Source organism: Trachemys scripta, chromosome 5 (genome assembly GCF_013100865.1).
Source record: "Trachemys scripta elegans isolate TJP31775 chromosome 5, CAS_Tse_1.0, whole genome shotgun sequence".
Taxonomy (NCBI): Eukaryota; Metazoa; Chordata; order Testudines; family Emydidae; genus Trachemys; species Trachemys scripta.
In genome coordinates, this window is record NC_048302.1 from 37,623,142 (window position 1) to 37,640,773 (window position 17,632).

General features: G+C 41.5%; 1 protein-coding gene and 1 long non-coding RNA gene across 9 annotated transcripts in view; one reads left to right on the plus strand and one right to left on the minus strand.

The window, feature by feature from the left end:
* The window catches only part of PRSS12 (serine protease 12), a 65,649-nt gene extending 61,941 nt beyond the window's left edge, over positions 1 to 3,708 (minus strand). For all 7 annotated transcript variants that reach the window (XR_004645790.1, XM_034771014.1, XM_034771013.1 and 4 more), the window contains exon 1: positions 3,255 to 3,708. Coding sequence is in view for 6 of the 7 variants with exons in the window: in XM_034771014.1 (XP_034626905.1) it covers positions 3,255 to 3,642 (388 nt within the window). In the remaining variant the exon portion in view is untranslated. The remainder of the gene's footprint in view (positions 1 to 3,254) is intronic.
* LOC117877686 lies at positions 2 to 16,368 on the plus strand. 2 transcript variants are annotated; one of them, XR_004645791.1, is made up of 3 exons: positions 2 to 182; positions 9,084 to 9,232; positions 15,732 to 16,368. It is a non-coding gene; the product is annotated as an uncharacterized LOC117877686 (long non-coding RNA). The 2 variants fall into 2 exon arrangements; XR_004645792.1 differs by having other exon boundaries at positions 9,084 to 9,210.
* Positions 16,369 to 17,632: the final 1,264 nt, after the last annotated feature.

Sequence of the window (17,632 nt, forward strand, 5' to 3'; positions counted from 1 at the left end):
GTATAGACTGATCAGCCAGGGGCTTGATCCTTCTCTCACAACTGTATAGAGTGGTGGTAACTCAACGGGCTTTAATGTAGTTACTCTGACACAACTGGTATAAATGAGAAGAAAATCAGGCCCTGAAATTCTGTAGACCTGGAATTTATTTCCAACTCTGCCACTAATTTATGCAATTTTGAGTAAGTCACTTAACCTCTCTGACTTGTTTTCCCCATTTGTAAAATGGAAGAGAAAGAACACTTCTCTCTGAGATTCTCAAATGAAAGATTAGAACAGTTTTATGTTGTACAACCATAACATTAACATTGTGTATACTAGCATTTTCTTATTAAGTATTTTGACAGGGTAGTGTTGTAGTCACTTATTTTAATGGATGGTTTCTTTGGCTAATCATGAACACCTTTTTTGTTAGGTTGCTTTCAAAAAGTAAGTAACATCCAAATATTTATCAATTCAGAAGGAAGAAAATGGAATAAATATTTTAAATTATAAAAACTGGGATTACACTGATCAGACAAAGCACAATTTAAATGAGATTTTTTTTGTTTGACTAATGTTAAAACATAAAGCAGTTAACTACACACACACGTGCACTAAAGGTCTGTCCTATTAACATTAAGGATAAGACAAACTTAAAGCCAGAAACTCAGAGTAAAACCTTTACACATGCCATAGTGTCTAGCTATTGCAGATGCCTAACTATGCATGAGCTTCCATAGCACATGTGCAATGAGAGTGATAGACTGAGTGAGATTAACTATGAACATCCTGCCTTTTCTTTGTGTAAATCACATATTTAACATAGCTGTATTCTTTTTCTTTTTACAGGAAACCATTTATTTTGAGTCAGTGTTATATTAGTCTTTGTAGAAAGTGGGGCTGACTTGTTGCCATGTTCCATCAGTCACATTCTGAACACACTGCCTAGAATTTTTGGTATTTCTTTGACAAAGGTTTTAGACACTTCTCCCATTAGAATCAATGGGAGTTTGCTATTAATTTCAAAAGGACCAAAAGACTGTCTTTAGCTGGAAAGAGTTAGCTACTAACCAGTAGCTATGTCCTCTATCTGGACTGGTACTAGACTTAAATTTCTTTTTGTAAAGTGGTAGCTTAAATCAACAAAGAAGCCAAGTTTAGACCAAATCTTGCCCTTTAAGAGCATTCTGCTAAATAAAACTCCCATTGAACTTAAAGTGAGTTTTGCCATTGATCTAAATGGAAGCAGATTGTTTTTTTTTTTTGTAGAATCTGACACATTAAAAGCTCCTGACTATTGGTCTAAGGTGCTCACGAAGACCATTGAGAACCAGATTTAAAAATTGGGAAAAGAACTATTAAAATTAAAAAATAAATAGGCCAACATGCAACCCTTTATCAAAATTAGGACTGTATTATAAGGTGGGGGGTATTTTTTTTCTCCCTGTGTGTAGTTATCTATTCTCCCGCAACTCTCTTATGAGCTGCCTGGTACTTTCCCCAAGGAAACACCTATAATACATAACCACTTTCTATCTTCTTGTAAGGGTATAGAAAATGTTGTTTGATTTTGAACATAAATTTCAAATAGGTGAATGAAGGGAGCCCATCACTTTTATTAATATATAAACAAACAATGTAGCTGCTATTGCATCATAGCAAAAGGGATAATTATCTCATAATTCACATCACCTTCTCTTTCTCATTCCCAACCTCTATCACACACAGTGGTATTATTGTTGAAAAAGAGAGAAAAGCACTCCCAACCACTATTGTTGTGGGATCTGAAAAGGAAATCAATCCTTAAAAAAGAAAGAAAAGTATAACAAAACCCCAATAAACAAAATCAAATCAAAAATATCCTCCTCTACCTCCATTATGATGTTCCCTTTCATGTCTTTTGCAACTTGTACAACAACAGGCCAGCTAAATTTTTTCTTTTATTTCTTTACAAAAGTTTGAGCTTATTTTGGGGGAAACGGATGTAAATAGAAGACAGACTAGCCTGATCTAGAAGGAAATGTTTACAGCTAGGGAAATAATTCAAGATCCGATTATCTATGTACAAATTTGATCCTCTGGAATGCTGCTAAAGGTGGTGAAATGTACGGCTGGTCTACTGCTGAAATCCCTCCTCAGTCCTCACTCACTCAGTAAATAATAAGTGCATGCAATATCTGGCCTTCTGGGCTGGTTACACACGTACAAGTTATCAAGCAGCAGCATTAACTTGTACACCCAATTTTCCCAAGGTTTAAAAAATAAATTGAAAGAGAATAGCTGCAAGCTGCCTGATTAAAGCAATTCCTTCCTATTTTGCTTAGCAAATTCCCAGAGAAGTGTACCAAAGTACAAAAAGGAGATTGTTGTAAATTGAATTAGTGGTATACTTGATGCAACTTTTCAGTTCAAACAGTATAAGAAATATATTACCAGAAACATATATTACTAGGACACACCAGGACCCTTCTGCTGCAAGACAAATGTACTGATGCCTTAAAAGTTAAAAACATCCTATCAGAATCTCTCTTAAGTATGCTATCTTTTTTTTTATAAGAGATATATGTTTTTCAATTTCCTGTACCCTGAAAGGTCTGTTAGCAGGGAAATTGGTGTTAACCTCATCCACTTCCACAGTGTGGTGAAAATGAAATGCGGTGAGTTCAGCTTAGCTATGTACGACTCACTGAAGGAAAGTCATTATCTATCTGTACAAAATTCACTTCTAGTGAAATATGGCTCTGCCAAAATCCCCTTTACAGAAATGATCACTTGCACACACTTAACACGTGTACATTCATTCTGTAATAGCACAGCCAATTCGTTACAGCCTTTCCTAGGGAAATGTGTTCAATACACCAGCACACCCCCAAGGCACCAAGTGCGGACACACAAATAGCTCAGCTCACAGCATACCCATATCAACCACACACATACACAACCCAGACAAAACACACAGCAGCCAACACACGCTCATTTCTGCAGTTCACCCACTCACGCATAGCAACCAAACGGACACACACTGCACACAAGCAGCCGCTACACGCACACGCACCCCCACCCCTCGGCACGCAATCAACCCACTCTCACAGCATGCAATCTCGACACGCACGCAATACACCCAGCTGCCAGCAGCACATACCCACCCACGCAATCGATGCAGCCGCCTCCACAGGTATCCGGCTGAGGACAGGCTGGAGCCAGCGTGCCTGCTGCTGCCAGTGCAGCGCTCTGCCTCTCTCTCTCTCACACACACACACACACACGCTCACCTTGTTTGCAGTCACAGTAGCCCCAGTCCACCCTGCCCCGGCTGTTCCTGTAGAAGCACCAGGGTCTGCTTCTGCCGTCGGGGTTCCTGCAGAAGTTGTGCTGGCCCCGCAGCCCCTTCCCCTGGGGGGTCTTCTCCAGGAAAGTGGGCACCTCCGCCCAGGGCAGGCACTCGGCGCCGAACTCGGTCACGTTGACAAAGCGCCCCCCTGACCCTTCGGCTCCAGGGCAGCCGGGCTGGTGCTGGGGGGCCGGCGGGGCGCGGGGCGAGCGGGAATGCTGCGGGCCATGAGCAGGGGCAAGGGGATGGTTAAGAGAGGCCGCGTCAAAGCTGCCTGCTGCGGGGGTCGTCCCTAAAATCAGAGCCACCAGCAGGCTGGGTAATGCCATGGTGCCAGTGCCGCTTCTCCCGGGCCATCTCCCCCCTCGGCTCTATCCCAGTGTGAAGGGGGAGGGCGGGGCCGCCGCTTCCCTCTAATCCTGCCCCCACCTCCCCCGGCGCGCACACACCCTTCCCCTGGCCGGCTCACGCTCCGGAGCAGCAGAGCCGAAGTACTTGCCCCCAGAGCGGAGCGGTACTTGCCCCCGCCCGGCTCCCCGGGAGAAAAGGGGTGTGTGGGGGGGAGAGATGCGAATTGCTGCTACCTGCCTTGGCAGCTCCGTGCCCGCCGGGTGCCTGGCCAACCGAGGGTGCGGGCCCTTAGCACACACACACACACACGCTTCCTTGCAGAACTCGGGGTGGCCTCACCCTCCTGCCACCCCATCAGCTGGGCTGCCTACACCAGGTACCCACGGAGGGCCAATTCGGCTTCCTCCCGCCAGCTCTCCTGGGCGCCACCCTTTGGGGGCGTCCGGGCATGGAAGACAATTAACAGCTGCCCGGAAAGTAGGTGTGAACGTCCCAGGGAGCCTCGCTGGGGTCCCTCCCCTGCACTGGTGCTGGAGGTGCTGGGGCACCCCTTGGCTTGAAGTGGTTTCCATTAAATACAGGGCTCTCAGTACCCCCCAGTATAAAAATTGTTCCAGCACCCCTGACCCCGGCCTCCCCCACGACTGCCTCCTCAAGCCACTGATGAGGTTCCCGTCCCCACTCCCACCTCCCTCTCAACTCCTCTCTGCTGGGACCCCAAATCCCTCCCTGCCTTGGTTCCCCCCCCCTCCAACTCTCCCCTCTTCCACACTCTCTCCTGCTTCTCTCCCTGGAGTCTCTGCTGTCCCCTTCCCCCTGAAATCCCTGCTTTGCTTTCTCCCCAGGACCCTTCCTCCCCTGGAGCCCCGTCTGCTCTTCCCCAGGAGCGGTGCCAGGATTTTTGGCACCCTAGGCGGGGGTCCTTCTGCGCTCACGGTCTTCGGGGCACTTCGGCAGCAGGTCCCGGAGCGAGTGAAGGACCTGCCGCAGAATTGCCGCTGAAGACCCGGAGCGCGGAAGGACCCCCCCACAGCCAAATTGCCGCCGAGGGCGGTAAAATGCCACCCCCCCAAATCCTGGTGCGCCTGCCCTGCTCTTCCCCCACTTCTGTCTGCACCCAGCACATTCGCTCACTTTGGTCCTCCTCTCTCAACCTGTTTTTCTCTCCCTTCATCACATCCCCAAACTCCCTGGGGAATCTTGAAGTCTCTTTGACACCATCACAAAGAGCTGCAGGAAGGGCCTGGACACCATTTCACAACAAAACCTCGGGGATGGGGAGTGTCTAGGTTGAAAGACAGAGAAATACACCCAGCATCAGGATCTGGGAGAGAGAGAGGCAGAGAGATTCCAAAACAGGTCTGGAAAACACGAAGAGGGGCTGAAAACAAATGCAGTAGGGGAAAATGTCTTCAAGGGCTTCCTGCCTCCCCCAGAACCATGTGCTTTGCATAGTAGTAATCCTCCCATCCCCAGGGATTGTGGGGTTCCACATGATCTAGTAATCCTTGATTTGCTCCTCTTATCAGTTTGGCCATCAGTTTGCCTTTTGGTCACAGACTGTTCATTTAAAACATGAGTACTTGTGGCACCTTAGAGACTAACAGGTGCCACAAGTACTCCTGTTCTTTTTGCGGATACAGTCTAACACGGCTGCTACTCTGAAACCTGTCATTTAAAACATGCGTGCACAAACCCCATTTCCATTGTTTTTTTAAATCTATACTATTAATATTTTACAAAGTCTGAGACTCTTTGGTTAAAGAAGTATGCTTTACTTGGCAGCTCTGTCTGTAGCATGAATCTTTGGATTCTCTTATCTGTAGTTTTCCCTCACTCCCCAATGTTTGTTGCAGCTAGGCAGTGTCATTCTGGGTTGAATCTGTCCACACTTAGGTTGCTCTTGTATTCTGAGTAGATCTCCACAGAAAGTGAGAGAAAGAGAGATTAGTTTTCTTCTTCAATTGCACTTTCCAGTTCTCCACAAAGTCCCCAACACACACCATCACATCCAACAGAAGTATGTCTGTGACAGTTGTCCCTGACTGAGTGAAAGGGGCAAAAAGTTATGGATTTAAGCTTTTATTCATAAATAGAGAGGGGCTCAATGCACAAAATTTCAGTCTGGATCAAGATCCTGGTGTCAGACATGAATGACAATGCTTGTGATATCTGGATCCAGGGTTTTAGTTTTGCTCCTCTCTGATTAAATCATTTTTGCAGCTTTGTGTTTGGTATATTAAAAATAAAGAAATTCTAATTTACGGTTTCCACAGCAACCTTATTTTTACCCTCTTGCACATAATCATTGCACTATAATATGAACATGAATGCATATATTGTTCTCTCTCTCATAGAGCTTCTTTTTGAGCATATATATTTGCATTGGTGTAGTTATGAGTCTATCAGAACTGAAAAGGGTTATAATATGACTTTACAAAATTCTATACTTAAATCTGACATACAAGACTTTAGCCTAGGAGCAAAATCACTAGGACCACTTGTAAATTGTGTGTAAGTATACCCCTATAATAACAGCTAGTTGGCCTAGTGCATTAATATGCTTGATTTTACCCTATGCTTCAAATCATGCTCAGCCAACTTGGGCAGTATCATCCTATTTCCTAGAGAACATTTTTGGACATAATAATAAAACCAATGTACAGTTTTCCCTAACCTGAAAGCTTTTTTTCTTTGCCCATGACCGGAAAGGGACAAAGGGGTTCTGCAGGTCAAGACTGAAGGGAATTGGTAGAATTGTGTGGTGAAGCTTGCCAGCAGGACCTATACTGCCACACTTGAGGCAATGCCTTTAGACTCCTGGTTACTTTAGCACTGTAGTTCAATTTGTCTCCCCAAGATGTGTGAGCCTGCAGGGTATCTTCCATTAAATGATCTTCTTGTGTACAATAAAGAGTGTTCCATCTGAGTCATCCAAGCCCCTTCCCTGGTGGCTCCTGGTGGAAATATCTCCACAAGGGGTGGGTTTGGGATGTAACTGGGGCTTCAGCACTGGATGCATCCCACAAGAAGGCAAGCCTCAGAAAAGTAAATGCATCTCCTTTCCATGCCCCCTCAAAGATCCCCTCCTCAAATCACAAGGTGGCTCAGTTTGGGATTACTCATATGAGTAGGTTTGGTCCTAAACTATTTTTATTGTGTTTACCATGGTTGGCTATAATCTTTGTAATCCTACTAGTAAAAATGGCTTCAGTTTTAAAACAATGGTTATAAATTAACTCACAATAAGATTAAAGATCTCTTGATGTTCCATATATTGAGATTTACCAGCTAGGGGCCCAATCTTGCTCCCATTTAAGCCAATTACATTGATTTCAGAATAAGTAGGAGAAGGCCCTATGGACTTTCTTTGTCTTTTTAAATTGGGAGACAAAGCAATTTTAACTATCAAAAATATCCATTAAAGTGACATTGAAATAAATGATTCAGCTCCCACCTAAGTCAATAGCAATTCTTTCTTTTGCAAAACATGCATCATCTGATAAATGAACATAAACTTAAGGACCAAATCTTGCTCACTGTGAGCAAGTGGTCCTATTACAGGAGCAGTCCTATAACCAGCAGTCCCATTGAAGTCAGTGGAACTACTCACATGAGTAAGGCAGGTTTTGGCTCTTAAGCCGATCCTGCAAATGATTGTAACCCCATAGATATAATTACCTGCATAGAGCTCAGTGGGGCTCTATGTGGGTGCACAGGTCCAGCTACGTGGAGTCAGTTGCAGGATTAGGGCCTTAGTATGTATGAAATGCCAACAGGATTGGCTGGGCTTTGTCCATGCCTAAGCATTTCATGGTCCCAACATCAAATTATTGACAAGGCAAAAAACCAAGAGAATGATTAGCTTGTATGATCTGACCATCTCAAAAGAATCAGTTTGTCCCCATTCATTTAAAGAGTGTTCAGTAGCAAGAATTTAAAATTTGACTGGGGAGTAAGGACCCAGTGCTGCTCCCATTGAAATCAATAGCACAACTCCCAGGTCAAAATTTTCATAAGTGGTCACTAAATTTGACTGCCTCCATTTTTGAGATACCTTGTGCATGACTGTCAAATGTGCTGAGCACCAGCAGCTCCATTGATGTCAACATTCAAGAGTTAATGTTCAGAAGTAGGGACCTGATCCTCTGATTTATTTACCCTGACACCAAAGGGAGCAGCATTGGGCTACAAAAATGTTTATTTTGATTTACCTATGGCCCAAGCCTGCTCTCACTGATGTTAGTCGCAGTCAATGGAATCATGAATTGTGAATATTTAAAAACAGGAATCTTATTTATTGTCAAAACTAGAAAAATGGAAAACATCTACTGATTTATTTCTTGGATTCATTTGGCTTACTCGAAGGCAAAAAAAGTGTGAACTTTATTTAATTGATCCCTGAAATGATGTCACAAGAAGTGATTCTTTTGGTTTTGTTTAATGATTCATACAGTGGAGCTAAGTTAAAATAGAAGCGTTTATAGTTTTAATTTTGTTTAAATTGTTTATCAGCTCAAATGTATGGTAATAAAATCATAACCTTTAAAATATATACATGTCAAATCTCTTCTCACCCCACACTGAAAGGTAAAATCCAAACACAAAGTGACCAACATAGTTTGTTAAATAAATAAAAGTTTTGTGTAATAAACCATTTGTTCCACATCCAGTGTTTATTAAAAACAATCAAAGGACAATTTATTCTTTCTGGTCCCCACTATAGTGGTCTTATATCTGCACTATGGCTCTCTCTCTCTTGCATATCCTGTATTTGTTCTCTGTGCAGAACGTCCAGTGTTGCCTATGGGAGGATTGCAAGTGGAACAAGGGCAAAATATGCAATACAGATCCAGTGTGAAGAACTCCACACTGTGGACTGAAGAATAGGATTTTGCCCAAAAAATGATAAAGAAAAGAAAAGAAAAAAAAAACTTTAGGTGTTCAAACCTCTAAGACAAGATACAGAATTGCTGCTTGTGCATGTTACAAGACTGGCTACCTGTGCACAAACTATACAGTGTAACTATAGTTATTCCTCATGTTACTCGGTTCTCCAAGACCTTACTTCTTTTCCACCCTGTGCAAAGCAGAAAAAGGGCCATGTGGGCAGTAGAGAGGGGGTGACAGAGCCCAGACAAATTTACTCCTCTTAAACTGGATATGGAGAATGGTTGTACCATACCCATTTCATATGTATAGGGTTACTTCATCGTCTAATACTCTAATACTTTGTGACTTCCGATTGGTCTGAATTGGAAGATGTATATTCGCTGCTCAGTGCCTATATGCGTTTCCTATTAATTTTAATTGGTCTATACATGCTTACTGACAGAGTACATTTTCATTTGTTCTTCAGATTTCTTAAATGTGAGTCAGCACATATAACACATCTTATTTATTTATTTATTTATTTTAGCAAATGCTTATTGGCAGACATGAAGACCGAAGTCCTCTATTTATCAACTGAACAAGTATAGCACTGGAATCAGGAATGCAGAAACTGCCATCTTTGAGTTTCAACCCTGTGACCTGACCAGCTCTAGGTATGAGAAGCTGGAGTGGTGGGTGAGTTTTGTGATCTGGACAATTGTCTAATAGGAACCATATTGAGACTTCTAACTCATTTAATATAAGTCAAATAAATTTTGGTCCCTACTGACCAGGTCTAGATTCAAACAAGCAGCCTAAATGTGAAAGAGTAGAGCAAGGGGTGGCTTCAGGCTGCGTGGGAAAGTTTGATACTAACATGTCCAGCCCTACAATTTCTATGATTCTATCATATGTAAAATTCCCAGGGGAAGTAAATACAGATATAATGGGATGGGAAAGGGGAATGCAACCAAACAGGCACATACATCACATTGAAATGAGTTTGTAACTTCCTAATACTTCCCTACATTATTGCTTTTTAATGTAACCAAGCATGGTGTGCCCAACTGGACACCTAACTAAGTCAATGCAAAAACTCCCTATGACTTTAGTGGGCATTGGCACAGGCCTTATAATAGCTGCAGGGAAGATTTGGAATCAGGATTGGGAGAATGGGTGGAGGGATAGTTTACAAGAGGATCTCCACCTTAAGAAATGGTCCACAATATAAAACAGTTTGAGAACCACTCCCATATATGATTCAAAATATTTAGGATATAAGTCAGTGCTTCTGCAAAATAAATTATCCTATTTAATTCCATTATCTCTGCCAAACTATCATAGACAGTAGAAATTTGGAGTACTGCCAAGTCTGAGTTATAGATGGATTTAGTTTTATACTTGTATAGAAGAGAATAGGCCTTTTGTCCGTGATAATAAATAAACTCAACAGGGTGACCCTGCATTACACAGGCTATAGTTGAGCAGGCGGTAATTGATGGGATTTCCATTACTGCATGACACAGTCTATGTCATAATGAGATCATAGGAGAAACTTTTTAAAACTATTAAATACTATCTTGTACAAGGCAAGCAAGATTTGTATTTAAACATAAAAGGCTTGATTTACTGTAACTCTTTAGTGATATGGGTGTAATACAAACTGGCTTATATAGGCATATGTGAAATAATTTCTTTGAAAATTAAATAGAACATTGAGCTATGTGAAATCGGTGCATGCTTGTTGTGTGAAATGGTGAGTGAAAACTTTTGACATTTTGATCCAGATCATTTTGACCCCACAAAAGTATTTGTATATGAATTTCAAAGGAACTATAATTTTTGCATAGAAAAAAAGTAAATATTTGAATTATTATATGAAATATGGAGCAATTTCTGCTTGATAAATGGCCCCACAGAGCAAAATTTTCAGTTAGAAAATTTTCACAAAAGGAAGACCAGATTATATCTGTAACAGCATGTAAAAACCTCAGTTTCAGATACAAGTTTTTCTTTCATTGAGTGTATTTTGCACATTACTGGAAAATGAAGCCACATTTCCAGAAGTGTGTGCAAGCATTTACACAATCAAATATACATACACTTTAAGTTCCCAATTCTGCAAATACATACACATATGCTTAACTTTATGTACTGTGAGTAGTCCATTGACTTCAGTGGGATGACTCTCAGTGCATAAAGTATGTGAATAAATGTACATGAATAAGTCTTGGAGAATTGAAGCCATAATTTGCACATGCAATTGCCACAGTTGCACATGCACTCATGGTAACTGCACATACAACTGACTATACTGGTAGCAATAATTACCACATGATGGTTTCTAAGTTACTGTATTATTTCGTTATACTACAAAATAGGTATGATATTACATATACTGTGGTGTGTTAGCTGTTGGTAAAAACTGAAACTTAAAAGTGGTGATTACTGTAAAGAAAAGGACATTTAAAGACACAAACACCTTTTAATTCAGTTGAAATACACAAGGCAAGGAGGATATTTTGGAGAGGCAGAATGGCAAATAATATCTATTAAATAGTTTGGTTAAAAAACATGGACTTTCCTTTCTCAACAGGGATGCCTGGAATATGTGGATTTTATTGGGTAGATATATATTGAGCCCACACCTCATATGAAGTTCCACAAGTGATTTATTCCAGTCTTATACTGGAGAGACAACCCTGTCCAGACTAAAAAAAAATCAATGCACTGGCCATAGATATTTTGTTAAATCACTTGTTGATTCAGATACAAAGATCCGCAGTGAGAGACACTCCTTTATATGAAGTGTCTATGCTCTTTCATGTAGAAAGTGTCTTCCAGAAGCCAACAACATTTCTCCTGATTAGCACAGCCTGCTACAGGGCCAGAATCCTTATTCATTCAAACCTCCCACTAAAATCAGTTAGAACTGTGCCCAGTGGCATTAGAACAATTTTTATAGTGGGGGTGCTGAAAGCCATTGACCAAAAGTGCAACCCCTGTATATGATGGAAACCAATCCTGCATCTAATTCCAGCACTCCTGATTGTGCCTGGATATGGACAGCTGGTTCATAGAGGGAAGACAGATAACTTTTCACAATTTCTCTGACATTAATGGTGTAGAAGGCCCTGTTGGGTAAATAGTGGGTTATAAATGTAGTTGCTTTGATGAGTTAGTCACCTATTAGTAGTCCAGGTAGTCACATCACACTGATCTGTTTCCCTCTGAACCTCTAGGAGGTGGGTGTCCCCACTCAGGCCTTGGCTACACTTACCAGCTAGTTCGACGGCTGGAAATCGAAGTTCTGGGTTCGACTTATCGCGTCTAGTCTGGACGCGATAAGTCGAACCCGGAAGTGCTTGCCGTCGACTGCGGTACTCCAGCTCGGCGAGAGGAGTACCGCGGAGTCGACGGGGGAGCCTGCCTGCCGCGTGTGGACCAAGGTAAGTTCGAACTAAGGTACTTCGACTTCAGCTACGTTATTCACGTAGCTGAAGTTGCGTACCTTAGTTCGAATTGGGGGGGGTAGTGTAGACCAAGCCTCAGTCTGGAGTTATGCCTTTGGATATGAATCCTTTCCTATGTACCTTAACAGTGTCTAGCTCAGAATATAGCACCTCATTCTTGTGAGAAGTAAATTAATATGCAGTGATGACATCATGGCACAGACAGATGAGTAGAGCACTCTTTGTTTCTTCTTCCACCCAGTCCAAGTGTCAGCCTCTGATTAGCAACAGTGATACTAGGGCATTTCTAATATTTCCGGCAGGTGCTTTCTCAGATGTCCTATAGGAAACCTGAACCCAATTTATATATAAAATGTAAATGAGAGTAATTCCCCAAGGAACTACAAAATCTCTGAGGGATAGAGGAATTACCTTAGAACTAATCTGCAGCTGGATAAATGCAATAACTCCTCAAGTATTCTACTCATCTTCATTTCATCAAGTTACTATATTAATGGAACAAGAACAAGTATACCCTGACTCATATATGCATTTGAATCTGTCTCTATGAGAAATCATGTATATTTATATATGAAAAAGTATCACTATGATGTACAATAAAATGAAAAATATTTCTAACACTTATTGAAACATGCAGAATAGACACATACACAAATATGTAAAAAGGTTGAATACTAGTTGGAGCTGGAATAATTTTGTTAGCCTTAAGAATTGGCAGCAGTTCTAGATTAGCACAGTGCTTGAACACCTTGCTATGACTATAGCTGGCCCACATGCAGGAATGCAAAAGAAGGAAGGCTCCTTTTGCCCTCTCTACATTGTTAAGCATCCATATAGGTACTCTGGCCCTATATGTTTTATTTATAGAACAAAACAAACAAACAAACAAAAATCCCAGATCTTTTCTGTGAAATATCTGTTAAAATCCCGACAAAGTGGGCTTATGTTTCTGCAATTTTCCAATAGCTATGTGCCCATCCCTCTGCACTTCTCTGTTTAAAGTATAACTTAGTAGATTTGATTTATTGAGATCATGTAAAATGTCCTGATTAACATGGAAAATGTTGCCTTATTTTCCAAAGCACTTCTCATTGCATCACTCACTCCAGGGGCAGGAAAGAATCAAATCTAGTTCTCCTGGTGCTTTTTGATATTTAAATTTGGTACTCTGTCTGCCTCTAAGTGCTAGAGACACTGACAGTGTAAAAACTTCCATGTCCTGCATCTGAAGAAGTGAGGTTCTTATCCACGAAAGCTTATGCTCCCAATACTTCTGTTAGTCTTAAAGGTGCCACAGGACCCTCTGTTGCTTTTTACAGATTCAGACTTACACGGCTACCCCTCTGATACATGTCCTGCTGAAATTTGTTTTATGTCTATTTTTTTAAATAAGACCACTGAAAATCTTTTCAAAATATTTCAGGAAACAGCACCACTGCACATAAATCAGAAAATTGAGCTGTTTAACTCAATGGTTATAACTCATTAGGAATGATTGAGTGGGGAAAAGGTGAGGGTTATTACACTCTATGTTGAAAATGGTGCCTGTTTCCAAGTCACTGATAACTCTGAAGAAAATGATCTTGAATGCTTATGGATCAGTGCCTTAACTATCTGCAGTGGGTAACATAGGCTGGGGGAGGCAGTGTCTCCCCAAACAGCCAGGCGTGGCCCTGCTAACACTCTGCCCCCAGCTGCCCTCCCCCCCCCGCCCTAGCCCTCTTTTGCTCGGCACGGCTGTTCCAGTCTCCCTGTGGGGTGGCCCTGGCTCAGGCCATGCCACCCGCCCTCCCAGGGCTGGGGCCGCATTGCCTGCTCTCCCATCGCTCTGGGGCTGGGTGTATGGTCTGCGGCTGTGCCGCCCATCCTCCCAGTGCTCTAGGGCTGTGGCCGTGCTGCTCGCTCCGGGGCTGAGGGAAGGGAGGCTGGTGACACTAGCCTGGGGTGGGGGCTGGTGGCTGGGGGGGGAGAGTTCTGGGCTCTCTCTGGCAGGGGTGGGGGTCCGGGAAGGGGCGGGGTCTCAGGCGGAAGGGGTGGGGCTGGGGCTAGCCTCCCACAGCCGGTGGTTCACATGCCGCCCATAGCCTTAACATATAAAGAACAAGATAGGGTATTAGTTAGTGAATTCTACAGACCACTAAATCACACTAGGGAATGGGATGACCAACTCCTTATTCACCTATTTATAATGTGTAGGAAGAAAAGCCTCATGATCATGGGTGACTTCAATTTGAGTGACATATGCTGGAGGTTTCATGCTGCCAGTACTAAACCATCCTTGGAATGTCTAAATATTATAGATGTTGGTTTCCTAATAAAAAGTGTTGCATCAAATACAGGGGAATTCTATATTAGATCTCATCTTGACAGATACAGAGGAACTGATCAGAGAACTAAAAATTAATAGTAGCTCAGGTACAAGTGATCATGAGTTGATTACATTTATAATGTGCAAACAGAACAAAGTTCAGACCAGTAATATATAGACACACTTGGTCCTTTAAAAGGGCTGATTTCCCACAGCTGAAAACAATGATGAGTCAAATCAGCTGGGAGCAAGAATTTAATGAGGAAAATGTACATGATAATTGGGAATAGTTTAAGAACACTTTGCTAGACTCCCAAAAAGCTACAATATCACAATCAAGGAAGAAGGCCATAGTGGCTAAAAAAAAATGACCTGGTTTAGTGGGGAAGTGAAGACAGCTATATAAATATATATATACATTTAACAAGTGGAAGAAAGGGGAAGTTGATAGTAATGAATATAAATCAGAAGCTAAGAATTGTAGAAAATTGATAAGGGAAGCAAAGGGACACAAGAAGAATTTTCTGACCAGCAGAGTTAAGGACAATACGAAGGAGTTTTTAAGTATATTATGAACAAAAGAATCCTAATAATGGCATTGGTTAATTACTAGATGGAAGTGGCAGAATTATCAATGATAATGCAGAAAAGGTAGAAGTGTTCAATAAATGTTTCTGTTCTATATTTGGGGGGAAAAACTGATGCTATAGTCATATCATATGATAACACTCTTTCCATTCCACTCATCTCTCAGAAAGATGTTAAACAGCAGCTGCTAAAGTTAGACATTTTTAAATCAGCAGGTCCAGATAACTTACATCCAAGAGTTTTAAAAGAGCTGTCTGAGGATTTGCTTTACCATTAATGTTGATTTTCAGTAAGTCTTGGAAGACTGGGGAAGTTCCAGAAAACTGGAAGAAAGCTAAGGTTGTAGTGGATGTAATAAACTTCTGTAAAATGTTTGACTTATTACCACATGATATTTTGATTACAAAAGTAGAACAATATAAAATTAGCATGGCATACATTAAATGGATTAAAAGCTAGCTAACTGATAGGTCTCAAAATGTAATTGTAAATGGGGAATCATCATCAAATGGATATGTTTCTAGTGGGGTGCAGCAGGAATCAATTCTTGTCCCTATGCTATTTAACATTTTTATCAATGGCACATAAAATCATTACTAATAAAGTTTGCAGATGACACAAAATTGGGGGAATGGTAAATAATGAAGAGGACAGGTCACTGATACAGAGCGATCTGGATTGTCGGGATAATCTGGGTGCAAGCAAACAATATGTGGTTTAATACAGATAAATGTAAATGTATATATCTAGGAACAAAGAATGTAGGCCATACTTACAGGATGCGGGACCCTATCCAGGGTAGAAGTAACTCTGAAATTTTTTTTAGGATAATCAGCTGAACAAGAGCTATCAGTGTGATGCTGTGGCCAAAAGGACTCATAAGGGGCAAGGCTGGGGAGGAAGGCAGACCTACCCTGAGGACCCTTGAACAAGGATGCCAAAGAAGCCTTACTGTGAGGAAGAAGACTATCTGCTGATCATAGTGGGGGCTGAAGGTTTAGTTGTCTTCTCTTTTCTTTTGCTATCTTATATTGGACTTAAAGACTTTTGGGGAGACAGATGGTAAGAATTGATCCACACTGGCATCTCTGAAACAATCTAGAGTGCCTAATATTATTGACCCTCGGAGGGCCCTAGTTCAGAGCCTGATGGAGTGGGATGGCCCAGGCTCCCATACCAACTGCCTTTGTTGCAAGAGGGGCATAAACCTCATTTTTACTCCACCTTCACCTCTAGTAAGGAGAGCGTAAGGACACTGAAAATGCTGAGGTGAGGATAAGCCACATATAAGTATTAGGAACTAGACTGAAGGTCCTGCTGGGAGGCAAGAAACTGAAAACCAGGTATGCTAACCACTAGGCCACCTAGCCTTCCAACTACTCTACTAGAGATGCATAAATGGAGGGAATCTCAAGTAGGAGTAGAGAGGTCATTTTACCACTGTATTTGGCACTGATGCAGCTACTGCTGGAATACTCTGTCCAGTTCTGGTGTCCACAAGTCAAGAAGGATGTTGATAAATTAGAGAGGGTTCAGAGAAGACCTGTAAGAATGATTTAAGGATTAGAATATATGCCTTGTAGTGATAGATTCAAGGAGATTAATCTATTTAGATTAACAAAGAGAAGTTTAAAGGGTGATTTGATTACAGTCTGTAAGAAACTATATGGGAAACAAATACTTGACAGTGGGCTCTTAAATCTAGCAGAGATGGGTATAACATGAGTCTATGGCTGGAAGTTGGAGCTAGACAAATTCAGATGGAAATAAGGCATACCTTTTTAACAGTGAGGGCAATTAACCCTTGGAATAATTTGCCAAGGGTCATGGTGGATTCTCCATTACTGGCAATTTTTAAATCAAGATCCTATGTTTTTGTAAAAGAAATGCTCTCAGAATTGTTTCAGGGAAGTTCTATGGCCCGTGTTATACCTGAGGCCTGTGTTATACATGAGATTTTCCCTTCTGGCCTTGTAATATACGAATCTGTGAAAATAAAGTCTGACCACGCTAGAACTGAAAGTAAATCAGTCTGTTGCCAGTTCTTCTTTTCCACCATCGTTCATTTTCTAGCCAAGGCTAAAAGAAGAAAATTGAACTACTATAGAGTGTTCTTACTGCATAACGCCGCATTTCTGCAAGGTGCTCTGCATCTGCACTCTCAACTCCCATTGAAATTGATGAGTGCTCAGCATTTCTCAAGATTAAATCCTAAATATTCACACCACAAATCCCTCATAGACAATTACATTTTTAAAAACATGTGGCAATTGGAATATGAAAGGAAATGCAATCAAAATATATAGTAAATGAAAAGCATATTTATAGGTTTGAGAAAAAAAGTCAAAGCAGCTGCATTCTATAATCATTAGTAATGGTACTGGATAAGAATAGTATATGCCCCTTCCAGAATTTATTATTGTTTTTAAGGAACACAATTTCTTTGATTTAAAGGGTGGGGGGAGACAAAAACAGTTTGATTCTACTTGCCTTCAGGGGGTCTGACTTTGTTTTCATCACTCGTTGAAGGATTTAAACACTGTGTTACCAACAAGTAATATTAGCAATGGTAATTCTCATCTCAGGAGGCACTGGGAGCCTATTCAATGCTGTTCAATCTTTTTTTTAAGTAATATATATTTTTTTAGTTCTTTCTTCCAAGGGCTGCTGCATTTTCAAATACTCCCTCCCCCCAAGAACTGAGAACAGGCTCAATATAAATGATGC